Source organism: Misgurnus anguillicaudatus, chromosome 18, assembly GCF_027580225.2.
Source record: "Misgurnus anguillicaudatus chromosome 18, ASM2758022v2, whole genome shotgun sequence".
NCBI classification, from domain to species: domain Eukaryota; kingdom Metazoa; phylum Chordata; class Actinopteri; order Cypriniformes; family Cobitidae; genus Misgurnus; species Misgurnus anguillicaudatus.
This window is the reverse complement of record NC_073354.2, coordinates 3,276,134-3,293,916: the sequence shown is the minus strand read 5'-3', so window position 1 is coordinate 3,293,916 and position 17,783 is coordinate 3,276,134. Positions and strand designations below refer to the sequence as shown.

At 39.1% G+C, this 17,783-nt stretch overlaps 1 protein-coding gene across 5 annotated transcripts in view; it reads left to right on the top strand.

Annotated features, from left to right (window-relative positions):
• Positions 1-17,783, top strand: part of LOC141350441 (cholesterol 24-hydroxylase-like) — a 77,672-nt gene that overhangs the window by 45,718 nt on the left and 14,171 nt on the right. The window contains exons 1-15 of one of the 5 annotated variants that reach the window (XR_012358536.1): positions 4,723-4,915; positions 5,027-5,104; positions 7,441-7,522; positions 7,611-7,684; positions 9,113-9,199; positions 9,279-9,417; positions 15,185-15,298; positions 15,393-15,549; positions 15,639-15,710; positions 15,782-15,854; positions 15,979-16,063; positions 16,167-16,277; positions 16,520-16,586; positions 17,141-17,206; positions 17,296-17,369. The exons of 1 other annotated variant lie outside the window; for it this stretch is intronic. Coding sequence is in view for 3 of the 4 variants with exons in the window: in XM_073855557.1 (XP_073711658.1) it covers positions 4,767-4,915; positions 5,027-5,104; positions 7,441-7,522; positions 7,611-7,684; positions 9,113-9,199; positions 9,279-9,417; positions 15,185-15,298; positions 15,393-15,549; positions 15,639-15,710; positions 15,782-15,854; positions 15,979-16,063; positions 16,167-16,277; positions 16,497-16,586; positions 17,141-17,206; positions 17,296-17,448 (1,530 nt within the window). In the remaining variant the exon portion in view is untranslated. Of the gene's footprint in view, positions 1-4,722; positions 4,916-5,026; positions 5,105-7,440; positions 7,523-7,610; positions 7,685-9,112; positions 9,200-9,278; positions 9,418-15,184; positions 15,299-15,392; positions 15,550-15,638; positions 15,711-15,781; positions 15,855-15,978; positions 16,064-16,166; positions 16,278-16,496; positions 16,587-17,140; positions 17,207-17,295; positions 17,632-17,783 lie in introns of those variants that run through there. 3 more of the 5 variants (XM_073855557.1, XM_073855562.1, XM_073855559.1) reach the window with 3 other exon arrangements.

Below are 17,783 nucleotides of genomic sequence, written 5' to 3'. Positions count from 1 at the left end.
ATACACAGAAAAAAAGCAAAAGTTTATTACATTTGCATAATTGTTCTAGTATCTGCTGCAGAGTAGTTCTAGTTACTATGACAAAGAAACAGTCTGAGCGTGACTAATCCATTGGAAGCCTCAGATTGATCTATGACACATACTTTCTGATATGGAAACTTTGTCTGAGGCAACGCGTGCCAAAAAGTAAAAAAAAAAGCTTAAAAGGTTTGTAGTAGAGAGCCTCCTTCAGACAAAATAAGATTATTAATTAAACTCAAAAAGCATGTTTTAAAGCCTAACTGCTCTATACAATGACATTGATGTTCTCCCATTAGGCCATACATATAGAGTTCCATCTGTTGTTCATATGCTAAATTGGTTGTAATTATATAGTGTGGTATTGCTATACTGTATTATTAAGGATATGTGTATGACACTAGTGAAAAAACAAATTTTATAAGGCATTTATAAACTAGTTGAACTAGCTTTAAGTGCAATCAGATCATGATGGCAGGTAGTCCAAAGACTTCATAAGTAGAACATCATAAAGTGTGTGTGTGTGTGTGTTCACAAATGATGCAGATGTGCATCTGCTTGAGCATACATTCCATTTACTTTTATAATCTTGATATTAACCAATTGTTATTAACATAAACTTAATTAGATTAACTGTGGTTAAGTAGTGTTTAAATAATTTTTTCTTGCAATATTAATCATCCTCTACTGTTTATAAGAATTGTGTAACACTACTGTGTCATCATTTAACACCTCTATTTTTAAGAATATAATTCTTTCCATAGGCAGGTACTAAAAGAACAAGACATTAGACACAAAGTAAATAGAAATTGGGACTATTGGCTAATTCACAAAGCTAACAAAATTATTTATAACAAAATTAAATGATACTATAATTATTATATATAGTCCAAGCTGTAAACTATTTATGATCATTATTCACTGTTAATTACTTTTAAAAATATATATTTAGGATAAAATACTTCAATTTACAATCCTATCTATCTGTCCGTTCTGTGTATTTAGGTCAGATTCGCCACACCACTAGATGGTGGTAAAACTCCATGTCCATGATTTCTAACGCGTTAACACGTGATTTACGTGTTAACACGCACTTACGCGTTAACACGTAGTACGTGTTAACACGTGATTTACGCGTTAACACGTAGTGCGTGTTAACACGTATTTTTAACACGTTTTTGCCCCAATGGCCTTCCATATTATCGCTGTGTGTCGCTTGTCTTTTTCAATGAGGCGTTTCTAAATCTGCTTGTGATAAACAAATGAGTACCATCCACGCCAATAACTGACGAGAGAAGGATGACGTGAACTCCACTGCTTTGTTCTTATTGGTAGTCGCTCCCGAAAGTCGCTCGACATTTGCATAAAGTTAAACTTTTCTTAACTTTCTCGCGTCGCTAGACACGCCCATACGGTCGCCAACGGTCACTGTCGCTCGTGTCGCCGGAAGTCGCCAGGTTTCCATTGAAATGAATGAGATCGCGTCGCTCTGCTACTGCTTGTCGTTGGCTGTCTGAACGAGGGGTTGCTCGCGCACCGGCGAGCTCGTCGCTTGTCGCTGGCAAACGGTCACTTCCATTGAAAATGAATGGTGGCCTGTCGCTCTGTCTCTGTCGCTTGTAGCTAATGTGACTGGGGGGTTAGCGCTCCTTCAAAAACGCGTGCGCGGCAGGCGGCAGAAAACCGCAAGGGGCTCGGCGCGCATAAACAGCGCGCAAACGCGCCCTGCCCATAGAATATCATTCAAAAAAGGCGCCTGCAACTGCCATAAACGCTTTTGGTGTGACTAAGCCCTAACAGATTACATTTGAATAGTTTGAATAGAAACCTTTCCGGTAAGTCTCATTCGCTTACAGTCCGACTTTTGAACTTTTTTCATTATTATTTATTCGCGTATAACACACTGACAAATAATATGTATTACCTGATAAAAAAATATTTGCGTCGTGGAATAATGCGTATAATAGCTAGTTTAATCTTAACCGGCTGCTCTTTCTCGTTCTCTTTCTCTACCAGCGCATCCGCGATCATAACTGTCATTAGATTTTGAACATACTTCTAAAACACAATCAATCAAATAATTGCAGAGGTTTGACTTCATGAATCATTTGCAAATTTACCTCGTAAATCATGTCAATGCGTCACGCGTGAAGACGTTAAACTCCGTGACATCGCAAATTACTGAAAAGTAATTGCAGGCTTTTAGAAACCACTACAAAATATGATAAAATAAACTCTTTTACTGCAGTAATATTTTAACTTTTACACTTTTGACGTTTTAAAGGAATCTACTGTTCTGTTCTGTTACTTGAACTTGGGGCTCGAGCCCGACCTTAGGTTCGACCTGCCTTCGAGAACAGCAAGTCAAGTACGTTTACCGTTAATTATTAAGACTAAATGGGCAGGTAAATTCGTTAAAAAATGAAAGTAATCCGCCAAAATATGGTTTTAACATGTCTATTAAAATAAAGCCATTATTAATTTTCCTAACGCATAGTTCTTTGATCTTTACCTCCTTTTAAAAATAAATTTGGCAAAGGAGGATTTTCAGCAATTTGTTTGAACAGCAACTCTGCAACCAATGGTTTCGGTTTATGTTGGTTAGAAATTTGAGTGAGACGCTTTGTCATATTTAATTTATTATTTATATTTTATTATTTTTTCTGTGACATTTTTTTCTCTGCTAACAATACAATGTTAAAATAATATTTATATTGGCACGAACATAATTTTTGTATAACATGTATAATTGTTATAGGCTACTTCATCTCTCTTTTTTCGTTAGAGACATTGAATTTGAGATTCTGGGAACGAGATCCAACGTTAAGTTTTGCGGACCCGTCAGGTCGGGAAATAAAGCGGGGGAACACAGAGTGTATTTTAAGCGGTTTACTGAATAGAACCTTGTCGGAGCTGGACAAAAAGCGGAGACCTCCTTAAACCTTAGGTGTGTATGTGTGTGTCCCGGATAAATATTAATAAAAAAAGGAATACAGTTCAAAAGTCGGACTGTAAGAGTCTTTCATGAGAGCATAAATGCCTGTGATATGTTACCACTAATAGTACTTGATCTGTTTAAAATGATTTCATTTATATATTATGCCTATAAAGGTGTTAAATAAAAAAATTGTCTAATCCAGTAATTAATTTTTTATCTGAGCACACAATCAGAAAACCCGTGGTGATTAATTTTTTCATTTTTGTTTTTAATTTAAAAAACGATTGAACGAATGATACACAGACTCATAACCATGTTTTTAGCTATTTTTAATGCCGTCTTTCATATTTTAAATAGGAAATAAAGACAATGTTTCTTGACAAAAGATCAGATAGCCAATACTAGGCTAATTCAAAATAAGACGTATGCAACCCTATATCACGACATTGCGTGACTATTTCACGCATGGACCAGCGTGACAATGTCACGCTTTGCCGCGTTTGAGCGTGTGCATGTCACGCTTTCTGTTTGTGTCGCTGTCACGTATTGGTTGCTCAACTTTTTTGTCCTAGTTTCTTACCATTGTCGCTTCGGTTTATGGTTAGATTTACATAAAATGACACCCTTACCTAAACAAACTCTAACCCCAACGTCAGGTGACAATTGGTTAAAGTTTAGAAAATATAAAAGAATAAGTATTGTATCTTTTTATTTTATAAACCAATACTTAAAGTGACAAATACTTAAAGTGACATATAACACAAGCACCAAATCTAACCCTAAACCGAAGCGACAATGGTTTGAAAATAGGACAAAAAAGTTGAGTAACAAATACGTGAAATAAGACGTAAGTGTGCCAACAGCAGGTGGCCCGCCATCTACTGGCTAAAAAAAATATTGGCCCGCGGCCAAAGTTACTTGCCGACCCCTGATGTAGAGGATATATCAAACAGCTTATCCTGAAAGATTCAGGTCAATATCTTAAAAATGTAAAAAGTAATAGCAAAAAGCTTCATATTTTCATGATTCGGTCACACATTTTCTTGAATTTTAATGGAAAACATGGGACAAAATAAAGTGATGATTTTCGAGTTTCAAATGGCCAGTATTTTGTTATTTACATTTAAAAGCTTTTTTCAAGCTCTTTCTGAACAACTAGTTTTAGCATTTAACAATTTTGAAAATTTTAGCAACATACCTACTGATATGCACTACCTTTACTAACTGACCTAAGATAACTTTACACATATTCTCGCCTAAACAGCTCTTAAAACTGCATTTTGTGACACAGTAATATTTCGAATATTACGCGGCCTTTTCTGCTATAGACATCCGGGTATGTGAACTTCGGAGCTGCAGCGACAAGGACGCAAGTGCAGACAAGAACGCATATTGAGAAATTGCCACAGTGTTCTGTAGGACAGTGGTTCTCAAACTTTTTCAGCGTGCGGCCCCCCTTGTATATGGTGCATTCCTTCACGGCCCCCAATTTTTTTTATAACAAATTTGTTCTAAAACGTAACATTTTAATAAGACAAAACATATTAAAGTATACAAAGTAGTGCTGTACATTTTAATAAGACAAAACATATTAAAGTATACAAAGTAGTGCTGTTGGTTAGTAGCCTTATTTTTTTTAGGTTTAATTACACAGAATTCATGATAAATAAATGTATTTTATGAAATGTCATAAAACTGGGGCCCCCCTGGCACCATCTCGCGGCCCCCCTGGGGGCCCCGGCCCCCAGTTTGAGAACCACTGCTGTAGGAGATAGAGGAGAAATAAGCGCACCGGACTCTCAACGCGATCATGACGCTTCTTCATGAGATCACAGGATGGCTCACATCTCTTATGTTTTACGTGCTCTGTGTTGCTTTAATCGCATTTGTTGCATATTGTCTGTATGTAAGACATGTCCATCAGAAATATGATCATATACCTGGACCTCCAAGGGATAAGTAAGTTTAAGCGTCATGAATGCATTCACAATAGCAATGTGCATTATATAAAATAGTAAATACTTTGTGTTATCAAAATTAAGATAAACTTGATCACTGCATTCTTTATAGCTTTTTACTGGGACATACGCCAACTTTTGTCAAAGCAACTTCATCGAACAACATTATGCACGATGTTTTGCTGAACTGGTAAGATTAACGCTTTTTACGTTTGTTTTATTTAAATTTTGCGTAACTAATTATATGGGCTATTTCAACTGGAACCTCGAAACACGCTCACTTTGTTCATGTCGTACAATGTTTTGGTTAGTTTTCGGTCGTTGTCCCGTTCCTTTGGTTGTCATTTTTTTGCGCCAGGATTTGACAGCAGGTTTCCTCTTGAGATGTAGTTCTTTTGATTTGACTGGTTGGTTTTGAAGCAAAAGTATGAATATACAGGTATTGGTCATATAATTATAATATCATCAAAAAGTTAATAAAATTAAAAAAGGGAAACTTGTATATTATATTCATTCATTACACACAGACTGATATATTTCAAAGGTTTGTTTTTTTTATATTTTGATGATTATAACTGACAAAGAAGGAAAATCCAAAATTCAGTATCTCAGAAAAGTATAATATTGCTTAACCTAGACCGGAGCTTTGGTTTGTCTTTTTTTCAGATTACTTCCAGCTATTTTGGGGTTAGGAAGAACCAATAAATATAATAACCAAACATTTTCTTTGAACATGAAGCAGTGTAATTTTTCACGTTTGTGTACAACAAGTTCCAGTTACACAGAATTAATTATTATAGTGCAAACAACCAGAAAATGTGGTCTTAGGAGGTTAAGGCAATACAAAGAAAGGATTTTTAGAAATCTTTACAGCACTCAATACTTAGTTGGGTCTCCTTTTGCCTGAATTACTGGAGCAATGCGGCGTGACATGGAGTTGATCAGTCTGTGGCACTGCTCAGGTGTTATGAGAGCTATCAGGTTGCTCTGATAGTGGCCTTCAGCTCTTCTGCATTGTTGGGTTTGGCATATCGCATCTTCCTCTTCACAATACCTCATAGATTTTCTATAGAGTTAAGGTCAGGCAAGTTTGCTGGCCAAGTAAGAACAGGGATACCATGGTTTTTAAACCAGGTACTGGTAGATTTGGCACTGTGTGCAGGTGCGAAGTCCTGTTGGAAAATGAAATCTGCATCTCCATAAAGTTGGTCAGCAGCAGGAAGCATAAGTGCTCCTGGTATACAGCTGTGTTGACCTTGGACCTCAGAAAACACAGTGGACCAACACCAGCAGATGACATGGCAACACAAACCCTCACTGACTGTGGAAACTTTACACTATAATATGGGACCCTCATAGGACCTATGTGTGCAAAATGATTTCATGCTTGAAATACATTTTTATACATTTGCCCTCTTGAACTAATTACTTTTGGCAGATAATATTACAGAAAGGATCTGATCAGTATAAGAGTTTTTAAATAAAATGCATTATTTTCTATTGTAACATTATTATTATTATTAATTTTGATAATAATAATGTTAGTTATAATGTTCACCTGCCCATGAATTTATCAAATATTCATTAAATTTCAATTTGCAAAGTGAATTAGGGAAAATAAGAAATGTCAGCTTGTTAGTGTGTTAATAAAGGACAGGTTTTAAACATTCTGGAAGGAGCCAGATGAGTGGAATCAGGTATTTCATTTAAGGAGACATCATTATGACCTGCTCACTGCTACGACACATTACGCTTGACAAAGTAGTCCTGCTTCGAAGTTTTTTAATAGCGAATATAATATCATATTTCATATAATATTTGCTGAAAATAAGCAGACTTTAACAATTTACGACTATAAAGAATATAAACATTTAAACTAGGGATGCACCGATATGGAAATTATGGCTGATACCGATAACCGATAACTACATATATACATATATACATACATGCCTATAAATATTCATATTAATTTCACAATGAAAAACCCCCAGACCGCGGACATCTTGTCTTTGCGCTAGACTAGCATACTATTCTTAAGCCCGCAACACGTGTCATCTTCGTGCTATATGTTACAGAAAGCACCAATCAAAACTCCACATGGCCAGCAATGAGCAAGTGACGTGGTTCAACAAACCAAAATAATCCATCGTTTATCGGCTTTCATTTATCATTTATATGTTGGCCAATATATCGTGCATCCCTAATTTAAACCTCAAGAATTCCCTCCCAGGCGCAGGGATACAGTTTCTACCGGAACAGCAGGAGTCTCTCACAAACGTTACTGGAAACATTTGTATACACTTGTAGTTTATTCCCAGTTTAGTTTTTAGAAAATGTAATACTATGGTGCAAGTAATACGGTACGGTGCAACTGATAACAAATTACTGAGCCAATTGCTGTTTATTTTAAAGAAAAACTGAACACAGTATCTGTTTTGTGTAAACTGCACCCCTTTTGTTTTGTTAATTAACAGCAGACATTTTTTCAGATGCTTTGACTAAGTGCTTTGTTTCTGTTTAAAGGGCAGAAAAATATGGTCCTGTGTACAGACTTAACAGCTTCCATTATGCTGTGGTTGTGATTTATTGCCCTGAGGCTACAAAGGTAAATATTTAACCCTTATTCATGTTCACAGCATGTTCATGTTCAAGTTAAAAAAGCTTATTAATATGTCTCTCCTCTTTTATTGCAGACAATCCTGATGTCACCTAAGTATCCTAAAGATCCCTTTGTCTACAAAAGCCTATTTAACTTGTTTGGGAAAAGGTGAGCTTTATCTTTGGCTGGGATTTTCATTACAAAAAAAACCTGATAAGAAACAGAAAATGAACCTTAAAATAAAGAGAAAAAACAGGAAAAATGTGATGAATTGCTCTCATGGCTTGTCACCCAATTCCAGGCTTTGCTTACCTTTGGTTTAAATGCTTATCAAACCAATATGGCTATTTTTAGGATGAAAGGGATTACTTTTTTGTTTTTGAAGAAATAGAAAGGCACCATCCAACTGAAATTCATTGTTTGTTTCTAATTTAAACACATTCTACAATTTAAACTGGGTTTCAGTCATCTAGTACCATAGAAAGAAGATCCCTCCTCATAGGGAGCTCCCATGGTGTGCCTTCTAGCAGAGACACCAGATCTGAGAACCACACTCGGGTCGTCCAGAACGGAGTCACTATAGGACACAAACACGTTCTTAATGGATCCCTCATAAGGACTGCTGAAACCACAGCTATTGAAAGAAAAGCGTACAGGCGAAGCCTTATCCATGTTTGTAACAGAGCATCTTCTGAGAGTGAACCAAAGAGGGCTGTAGTGCACATTTTTATTATTGTTACATTTTATCAAATAGATCTCGCAATGAATCATTCTATATCATAAGTCGATCGGTCTCCACAGTAGTAGTGGTTTGCATACAGAAATATGTGGAATGTGAAAGTAGCGCATTTCACTCTGTTGTGGTTTCTCACGTTGTGGGTCTTACCTTATAATGTAAAGATTATAAAACTTTATTTAATTTGTGTCATCGATGGAGAGTCTCGTCGCATCGATCTCTATCGACCTTGAAGGTGAAGACTACAACCCCCATTGTTCCACAAATTAACATTTTCACAATCATTTACCATATTTTTGGCACCCAAGTAATGCACTAAATAGACATTTTTAAAAAGTGGCATAGTAAATCAAAATAGTGTTTTATTTCTTTATCTTATTATAAGCCTTATTATTATAATTGGATGTAAATATTTAATTAACAGCCGTATTACATATGATTTTCAGTTTGAATGTAAAGGGCGATTTGTGGTCGTGCGTAGGGTCTACGCCCTAGCTACGGCGTAGGCCAGTGTTCCCCAAATCTTTCCCTGGAGGGCCGGAGCACTGCAGAGTTTAGGTTCAACCCTAATCAAACTTACCCACCTGTGATTTTCTAGTGATCATGAAGACCTTGATTAGCTTGCTTGGGTGTTTGATCAGCGTTGGAGCTAAACTCTGCAGTGCTCCGGCCCTACAGGGTAAGATTTGGGGAACACTGGCGTAGGCTATCCGTAGCCTCGACGCGGAGGACAACGCAAAAGTATAAATGAAAACCGATGCGGCTACGGCGTAGGACCTACGCACGACTATAACGAGCCCTTAAGTGTTTTATGGTGTGTTACTGAGGCTGAATAAGTCACATCATTTAAATCTCCTCAGGTTCCTAGGAAACGGTCTAGTGACGGCTGTGAATCATGATGTCTGGTACAGGCAGCGGCGTATCATGGATCCGGCCTTCAGCAGCTCGTGAGTCAAATACACAAAATCTTTAAGACATTGAAATGCTCTGCGTGTGCAGTACAGCTGATGATATGTTATTCATCAGATACCTGCGAGGTCTGATGGGCACGTTTAATGAGATGTCAGAACGCCTCATGGACAAACTGGAAGAAAACGCTGATGGGAAAACACCTGTTGTCATGCATGATCTGGTCAACTGTGTCACACTCGATGTCATTACCAAGGTTTTTAAACTCTTTCCTCTGATCCACTTCTGTCACCTTCTCCTGCTTAATTACACAAAAAAATTGTAAACGCAACATTCTAACATTTTTCATGAGCTGAACTCAAATATCTAAGACTTTTTTATGTACATAAAAGGCATATTTCTCTCAAATATTGTTTACAAACCTAAATCTGTGTTAGTGAGCACTTCTCCTTTGCTAAGATAAACCATCCACCTCACAGATTGGCATATCAAGATGCTGATTAGACAGCATGGTTATTCCACAGGTGTGACTTTGGCTGGCCACAATGGAGGGTGTACAACAACGTTACTTTTTCACGTGACTACGCCGGAGCTTGCTCTGCTGAGTGGCAAAAATTCAACAAAATGGCTGGATTTCATAGCGGCTGCATAGCGACGTGAGGAAAACGTCTCAGGTTACGTATGTAACCCTTGTTCCCTGAGAAGGGAACGAGATGCTGTGTCAGAGTTGACGCTATGGGGAACGCCTACAGGGTGACGGCATCTGAGTATGTATATCAAATTTGACCAATGGTTGGGGGTGACGTCATAGACAGAAGCCAGAGAGCATAAATACTACAGAGAGGAACGCCAACTTTATCTGGCATATGGCGAAGCAGGTGTACAGGCACGTCAGAAGTATGGCCAGGGAGACGCAGCGTCTCATTCCCTTCTCAGGGAACAAAGGTTAAATACGTAACCTGAGACGTTCCCTTTCGAGGGAACTTTAACGCTGCTTCAGAGCTGACGCTATGGGGAACGTTATACCCAATCCACCAGACTACAAGTGCCTGTCTGTGTATAGAAAGCACAACTGAGACCAAAGCACACGATCCCCAGGAATAGAGTTGAGATCCAACTCAAAAGTGCACAAAAGTGAGCGATGAGGACCTGCTTGCCGCATCACAGATATCCTGGATCGAGACAGGGCCCTCAATGCTGCCATACATCAAGTTGAATGAGCTATCACGGTTAAAGAAAAGGGCCATCAAGAGGCTTCAAATTAAGGAACTTTCTGAAATGGTATAAATGGGTCAAATGGTGCCCCTGATACGTCCTCCAGGACCACAAACAGATCCCACGCAGGTATCCTAAAATGACTCGCAGGCCTCAGCCTCCGAGTGCCACACAGGGGCAGTTAACTGGGTCATATAAGTGCTCTTGGCACTAGGGATGGGCGATATGGCCTAAAAAATTTATCACGGTGATTTCAGTTGTTTGTTGCGGTGATGATAAAAAAAGACGATAAATTATTCTCTTCTGTAAAAGTAACAATGTCTTTAGATGTGTTTCAAAATTACAACAGAGTACAACTGCAAATAAATCCTGGTAAAGTAACAAACATGTTAAAGTAACCTGATAAAGTAAAGAAGTTTAGTGTGGAACAGTCAATTGTCCCTTTCACACATACAGTCTTTACTGGTAATTTACTGGTAAATTGCAGTTAACAGGTAATGTGTGAACAGAACCTTTCCGGTAAATCAGTGCTCCCAATTTACCAGTAAGACAGGTTGTAAGATTACCAGTAATTTACCAGTAAGTGCTATTTGTGAACGAAAAATATAGCATTACCGGCATTTAGAACAGACGACGTCAGAAAGTTTTTTTTTAATAGATGACGCGTTTACCCTCGCACTGTTTACAGACAGACAGCACACATGTGCGGCTTAAAAGTCGAGCACACCTGAAGTTAACATCCACATTTCTTCACCAAAGTTGTTTCAAACAGCTTACCATCTATTTGCCAAATTGCTGACGTCCAATGTTTGTTTTCACTCTGCACGCGAACAATGAATTGGGCGCGCACAAACTACCCCATCAACTAGATTTATCGTTGTTATCGTGAGGCGTCAAAGGATAAAATTTGGCACTATATCGCAGACGATAAGATTTTGCCCATCCCTACTTGGCACCATGTATTAAGAAGTCTTAATTTAAATGTGTATACTTTCCTGGTGGGAGGAGCTCTGGAATGTAAAATAGTCTGCACAACCCCGGTTAAGAGACCCGTTTCTATGAGTCTGTTCTTCTCAGAGGCCCACAAACTCATTCGCTCAAGGCAGAGGTGAAACACAGTGCCCCTTGCCTGAGACTGCTGATCCCTCCAGATTGGCCCCTGACATGGGGAGCCATCTAGAAGGGAAACTAGGTTCGAAAACCACACTCGGGTCGGCCAACACGGGGCTACGAGCAACAGCTGTGCCTGTGCTGCTGGACCCTCTCCAGAACTCCCGGGAGCAGAGCAATTGGGGAAAAACACACCAGAGGCCCTCAGGCCCTTCCTGTGTCATGCCATCCAGCCCGAGTGGGACTGGGTGAGAGAGAGAAAACCAGAGAGTACAATGTGAATTCTTCTGAATTGCAAACAGGTCAGCTTTCGCTTGGCTGAACCTGAGCCAGACTTGCTCCCCCACATGAGGGTGGAGTCTTCATTTCCCCGAGCTCAACATCTGCCTCAGCAGAACGTCTGCTCCAGGAAAAAAAATTTGACCTTATGGTCTTCCATAGCCACTTAGAGGCCTTAGAGGGATGCATCCGTCGTAAGCCTGATGTGACGACCCTGAGCCCCCAATATTGGCCTTCTTGGGAAAGGAACAATGGTTTCTTCCATAATACTAAGGCACAAAGCATCTGCATGAGATACGGGTTGCCCCTCAAGGAACCCCATAGTTAAAAGATGGATTCTATACGAGCAGGAGACAACCGTGCCTGCAGTCGTTGAAATCTATACCATGCCCAGAAAAGAGGTCCTCTATGCTGGAGAAGCACAATTTTCCTGCCGCTTAGCTGATTGGACATTTTTGTCCTTTTGGCCTTCCATAGCCCATCCTCAGCTTAACAAAGATGCATCTGTCATTAATGTCATGCAGTGACAGACCATGCAGACCTAACTCTGGGCCTTTAGACAGAAACCCGACATTTATCCATATTCTTATGGCAAACAGGGCACTTGGGCACGTAGACATGCGCGCCTAACCCTGAAAATGCAAAAAGGGTTGCCCCTCGGGGAAAACCCCTGTTTTTAAAACTACCACGTGGTGTGCGATTGACCTAGCCTCATCTCATTCACTTCTGTGAAAAATGGACATGACTCGAGCAGAAGACATATGTGCCTGCATCGTCGTCAAGTTCCATATTATCCCCAAAATGTGATCACCTGTGTTGGGACTAACATACTTTTCTTGGTGTTCAGTCTCAACCCTAGGTGTCTTAGATGTGCAAGCACAACATCTCGATGCTGTGCTGCCATCTGTGCTGACTGGGCTAATATTAGCCAATTGTCAATATAAATAGTATGCAAATGCCCTAAAAGTGTAACGGCACATTTTGTAAATGTGTGAAGCTAGGCCGAAGGGAAGGCCGATATTGGTATGCCATGCCCCCAAAGGCAAACCTGAGATTCTGTGAAAAATCCACTGTATAGCCCTTGAATAAAAGGGATTCCAATTCCTCCTCTAAAATTAGGGAGGTAGCCTAAATTTTTGTGCAAAACACCTATTGAGATATGTTTGGAATGTTTTCCCATGCTGTTATAAATTTTAACAAAGGAACATGATTTACTGTGCGCTGTACCATGAGAGGCAGAGTGTTCACAGTTAATACAGGAGGACACTGAGAGGTGTTGGAACCCGTAAATGGTGGATAAATCCCTCACTCCCCAGTAGGGCATGCCTTTTGATAGGGCTTTATACACAAATATATATATTTGACAATGCTAGAGGCTTTAGGGATGAAGCAACTCATGGCAACATAAAAACATTATCTAAATATATTATGTTTAAAAGCTAGCTGAAGTGCTTATGTAAACATTGGGATAGAATGGTCTTTTCCATGACTTGCGTAATAAGAATGGAGATCAGGAAAGAAAGGAAGCCTCTGGTGTTGAGATTGCACGTATTTTATAAGAAATCTCTCATCTAACATGTTGGATGATATAGTTTCTTTCTTATCTGCTGGTTCATACATATTAAAACTAGCAGTATCACGAGAAACAACCTCAATCAACTTCTCATTTAATTGACCGGTTGAGGCGGGCCTTGAACCGCGAGGCACTCGAACATCGTCTGACACCGTCAAACAGTGAAGCACGGGCTACCGACCGGGGAGGGAGAAAATGGCATGCGTCCCTCCCGGCAGAAAGGATAAGTGCACACCGCCTTAGCGGACGCGGATCTTGAACCGGTCGGTAAAGAGAAGGGCTGTGCTTACAACATATATCTCCTCAGAGGTAAAACATTGGAAAGGGCTCCCATTCGGGTTGGAAGTGCCTGCAATGCGTGCTTCCAAACCCTCCCAAGGCAGAGCCTTCACGGTCAAAGTACACTACACCACCTCAGTGGATGCAGGACTTCAGCCGCCAGAGATGCGGTCATCGTCTTGACTCTTCAAAACAACGACACACAGCCCAAACAGTGTGTGGCTGAGTTTTAGCAGGTAGGAAGGGCTCTGACAGCTTATTGTGTGGACTCTCTTTCTGTTTCTCTTCAGGCCATTCGGATTAAACTTCGACATATGCAGCTCGTATATTGAGCTTGATTAAATCATCATATGGAGGAGGGAGGATAGCTGTGCGTCCTCACTACCCTGTGCTCGAATACATCAACCCCCTTGGGGGAAGATTACACAAGATCATGTCCCTCTCACTGAGGGGAAGTAACTGGAGCGCAGGCTTCCACACCCAGGGTAGGAACAACAGAGCATTTTGAAAGGTTAAAGTTATCATAATGAACGCGCCCTCAAGAGCGGCGTGAGCGTGCTCAGCTCCTAAACTTTCTGATTTCTTAGTTGTCAGCCACACAGTTAAACTATTCAGTCACACAGTTTAAGCTATTCAAACACTCTTGATACACACACACATAGATAGCTGCTGAGGAAAAAAAGATAAAGTGGGCGTTCCTCTCTGCCGTATTTATGCTCTCTGGCTTCTGTCTATGAGGTCACCCCCAACCATTGGTCGAATTTGATATACATACTCAGACGACGTCACGCTGTAGGCGTTCCCCATAGCGTCAGCTCTGACGCAGCATTGAAGTTCCCTCGAAAGTGAACTGACTATTATCATCTTACGTTGAATTTAGTTGGCCTTAACAGTGACCCTAACAACTTGCCAAACAACAAGTAGTCTGTGGACATGTGGCCAGACATTGCTTTTCCTGACATAATATGTTTGTCTTGCCTAACACTATTAAACCATCCCACCTTTGTAGAACACAAGGCTCATCATAATGGATGTTTTTTTTTATTATATTCATTGGTGTATTTTTATAGGATTTTTTTATCCCAAAATTTTACTTACCTGACATATGGCTACTGCTACTGATTTACTTCTCCTTTGAGTTATTGTTTTGCAGTCTGGAAAAAGACCACTCCAAATTTTTGTTGAATTTGTTAGCACAGTCAATCACACAACTACTTTGTACATTTTAGACGCGTTTTTCACCCTATGATAATGCTGTCGCTCAGACTTTTTGCCACTCAGTGGGTGTAACCGCAGTCACTTTGTCAGGTGCATACCCTCTATAAAAGGATACTCTAAAATGTGCAGTTTTATCACACAACACCTGATCGCAGTTCACTAACAGAGATTTGTGAACAATATTTGAGAGAAATAGCCTTTTGTGTACATCTTGAGTTATTCCATGCTAGCAGTGTTTTACCAAATAACCTAGGAACTTCAACAAAAAAAGGACAAATGTCCTGATAATCATATGAGCTGTTGATCAGTACCAGCTGAGTTTAGTACTTTATTGTGTCTTTATCCACAGGTGGCTTTTGGTGTTGATTTGAATTTGTTGAACGACACTGACTCCCCTTTCCAGAATGCAATAGAGCTGTGTTTAAAGGGCATGTTGTATTATCTCAGGGATCCTTTATTTAGGGTAAGAGATTTTAATACTATAAACGATCCTTCTGTCATCCTGAAGTCAATGTAACATAATCTGATTAGAAACTTTTGCATTTGTGAAACTTCAGCTTAACCCCAAGAACTGGAAGATGGTACAACAAGTTAAAGACGCAGCTGAACTCTTACGTAGAACCGGAGAGAAATGGATACAAGACAGGAAGACAGCAGTGGAAAATGGTGAAGATGTTCCCAAAGACATTCTCTCTCAAATCCTCAAGACAGCAGGTATGAGAGTCTTCACTGACTGAAACATTTAATGCCTGTTTATTCAACAATACATAGACATCTTCTGTAACACTTTGTTTTTGCTGTAGAGGAGGAAAAAGCTAACAATTCAGAAGATCATGAGCTAATGCTGGACAATTTTGTCACTTTCTTTATTGCAGGTCAGTTATCATTGTTTGTTTGGTGTACATAAACTTCAGCAATTTTATAACCGACACTTAATGTTTTGCAGGGCAAGAGACAACAGCCAATCAACTCTCATTTGCCATCATGGAATTAGGGCGACACCCTGAGATATACAAACGGTAAAACATATTAAGACAATTTATATTTTTTGTAATAATGTTCCAGTGTGAATTCTTTTATGACAATGTTCATCAAGCTGTGATAATACAATGGTTTAACAGTTAAATATTATTTAATTCCAAGAGCTAAAGCGGAGGTGGACGAAGTCCTTGGAATGAGAAAGGAAATTTTATATGAAGACCTGGGAAAACTCTGTTACTTGTCTCAGGTTGGTCCATTGACAGGCACATATTTATAGTACTTTAGTAAGTGCCTGGTCAGTCATGAATTGTGTTGAATGGTCATTGTTTTTTCGTTTTATAATGTCATAGGTGTTGAAGGAAACTCTGCGACTGTACCCCACTGCTCCAGCAACGTCTCGCTTGCTGCCTGAGGACATGATTATAAATGGACTGAAAATCCCAGGAGGATGTATTGCTTCTGTGAGTATTTCTTTAAATTTGTATTATATTTTATGTCCCACATAGGTTCAGGTGTGTTTGATTGGGGTTAGACTTAGAACTGATATCTACAGGACAGGCACTCTCCAGGAACCGGGTTGGAGATCCATGATATACACCTTATGAAAACATATGAAATGTGTATTTGTTTAATAGCACTATTAATAAACTGCTTAATTAAATTGCCTACTTTTTTAACAGTTCAATTCTTATATCTCCTCAAGAATGGACAAGTTTTTTAAAGATCCGCTGAAGTTTGATCCTGAGAGATTTGATGTAAATGCCCCAAAGAAATTAATCAGACCTATTTTGTCCTCTGGCATTTAGATCTTAAATGAGATTCTGTCTCAACTGTTTCGGCTATTATGAATTGTTTTTTAATACATTTGCTCCTTATTAAATGTTCTTGTATGTGCTGTCCTGTGCTTGTTCGTTTTGTACCTTTCATGTGAGATGTTTGCTCTATTGTCAAGTCAAGTTCATTGTCATGTTTATTGTCTAGTTTATATTCAAGTTTAAGGTTTGCTCTGTCTAGTGTTAAGTATCTTATTTATGTTGTTATATTAGATTTTCATGATATGTCCCCTTTAATGTTCTTTGACTTATCTTCATCTTCTTATACTCACTTGGAAGTTTTTTTTCCGTCCTGTAAACTGCTTTTGGGCTTATATAAGCCCTGTTTTTCTGTTTTAATTTTGTTAAATAAATTATGTTAAAGTTGCTGTCTGCATATGGCATATGTGTTAACTCTGACATCTATGTTTTTGTTACACATATTTTAGCGGTGATGTTGTCAACATTACAACCTTACTGCTGTTGATCATGATTTGCTTTCTTTTTTAAGGCCTTATTACTGCTATTACCCGTTTGCACTGGGACCACGATCCTGTCTAGGGCAGGCCTTCTCACAGGTAATAAAAAGCAAAGACAAATTTGGACTTTGGATCATCTCCATGACAGAGTTTGCAGATCTGTGTAATGACAATCTGTTGTGTTACAGATGGAGGCCAAAGTGGTGCTTGCCAAACTTCTTCAGAGATTTGAGTTCAGTCTGGTTCCTGGACAGTCTTTTAAAATTAAAGACACGGGAACACTGCGGCCCCTAAGTGGAGTTATTTGCAAAATTAAACATTGTACACAGGACATGTTCTAGACCCAGGATTTACTATGTACTAAACAGTTTACCAATGTGTGTTTACTGATCAAATATTAACCTGAATGGAGTTTTAAAGGGTGTCCTGGATCATGTGTTTGTCATTAGTTTGTAATGTTTCTTGAGTTATAACTATAATATTACTCAAAAATCATACAAAATAAAGTAATTTATGATTTTTCATCCTTTTTTTTTATACTCTGACTAATAAAAGTCTGATGTGTGTTTTTCCCCTTTAAGTACTTTAGCTTTCTTTGATGTACAGGCCCACTTATTTGATTGACAGCCTCTATGCTGCCCAATAGGTGCAGTTTCACTCGCACAATAAAGGCCAA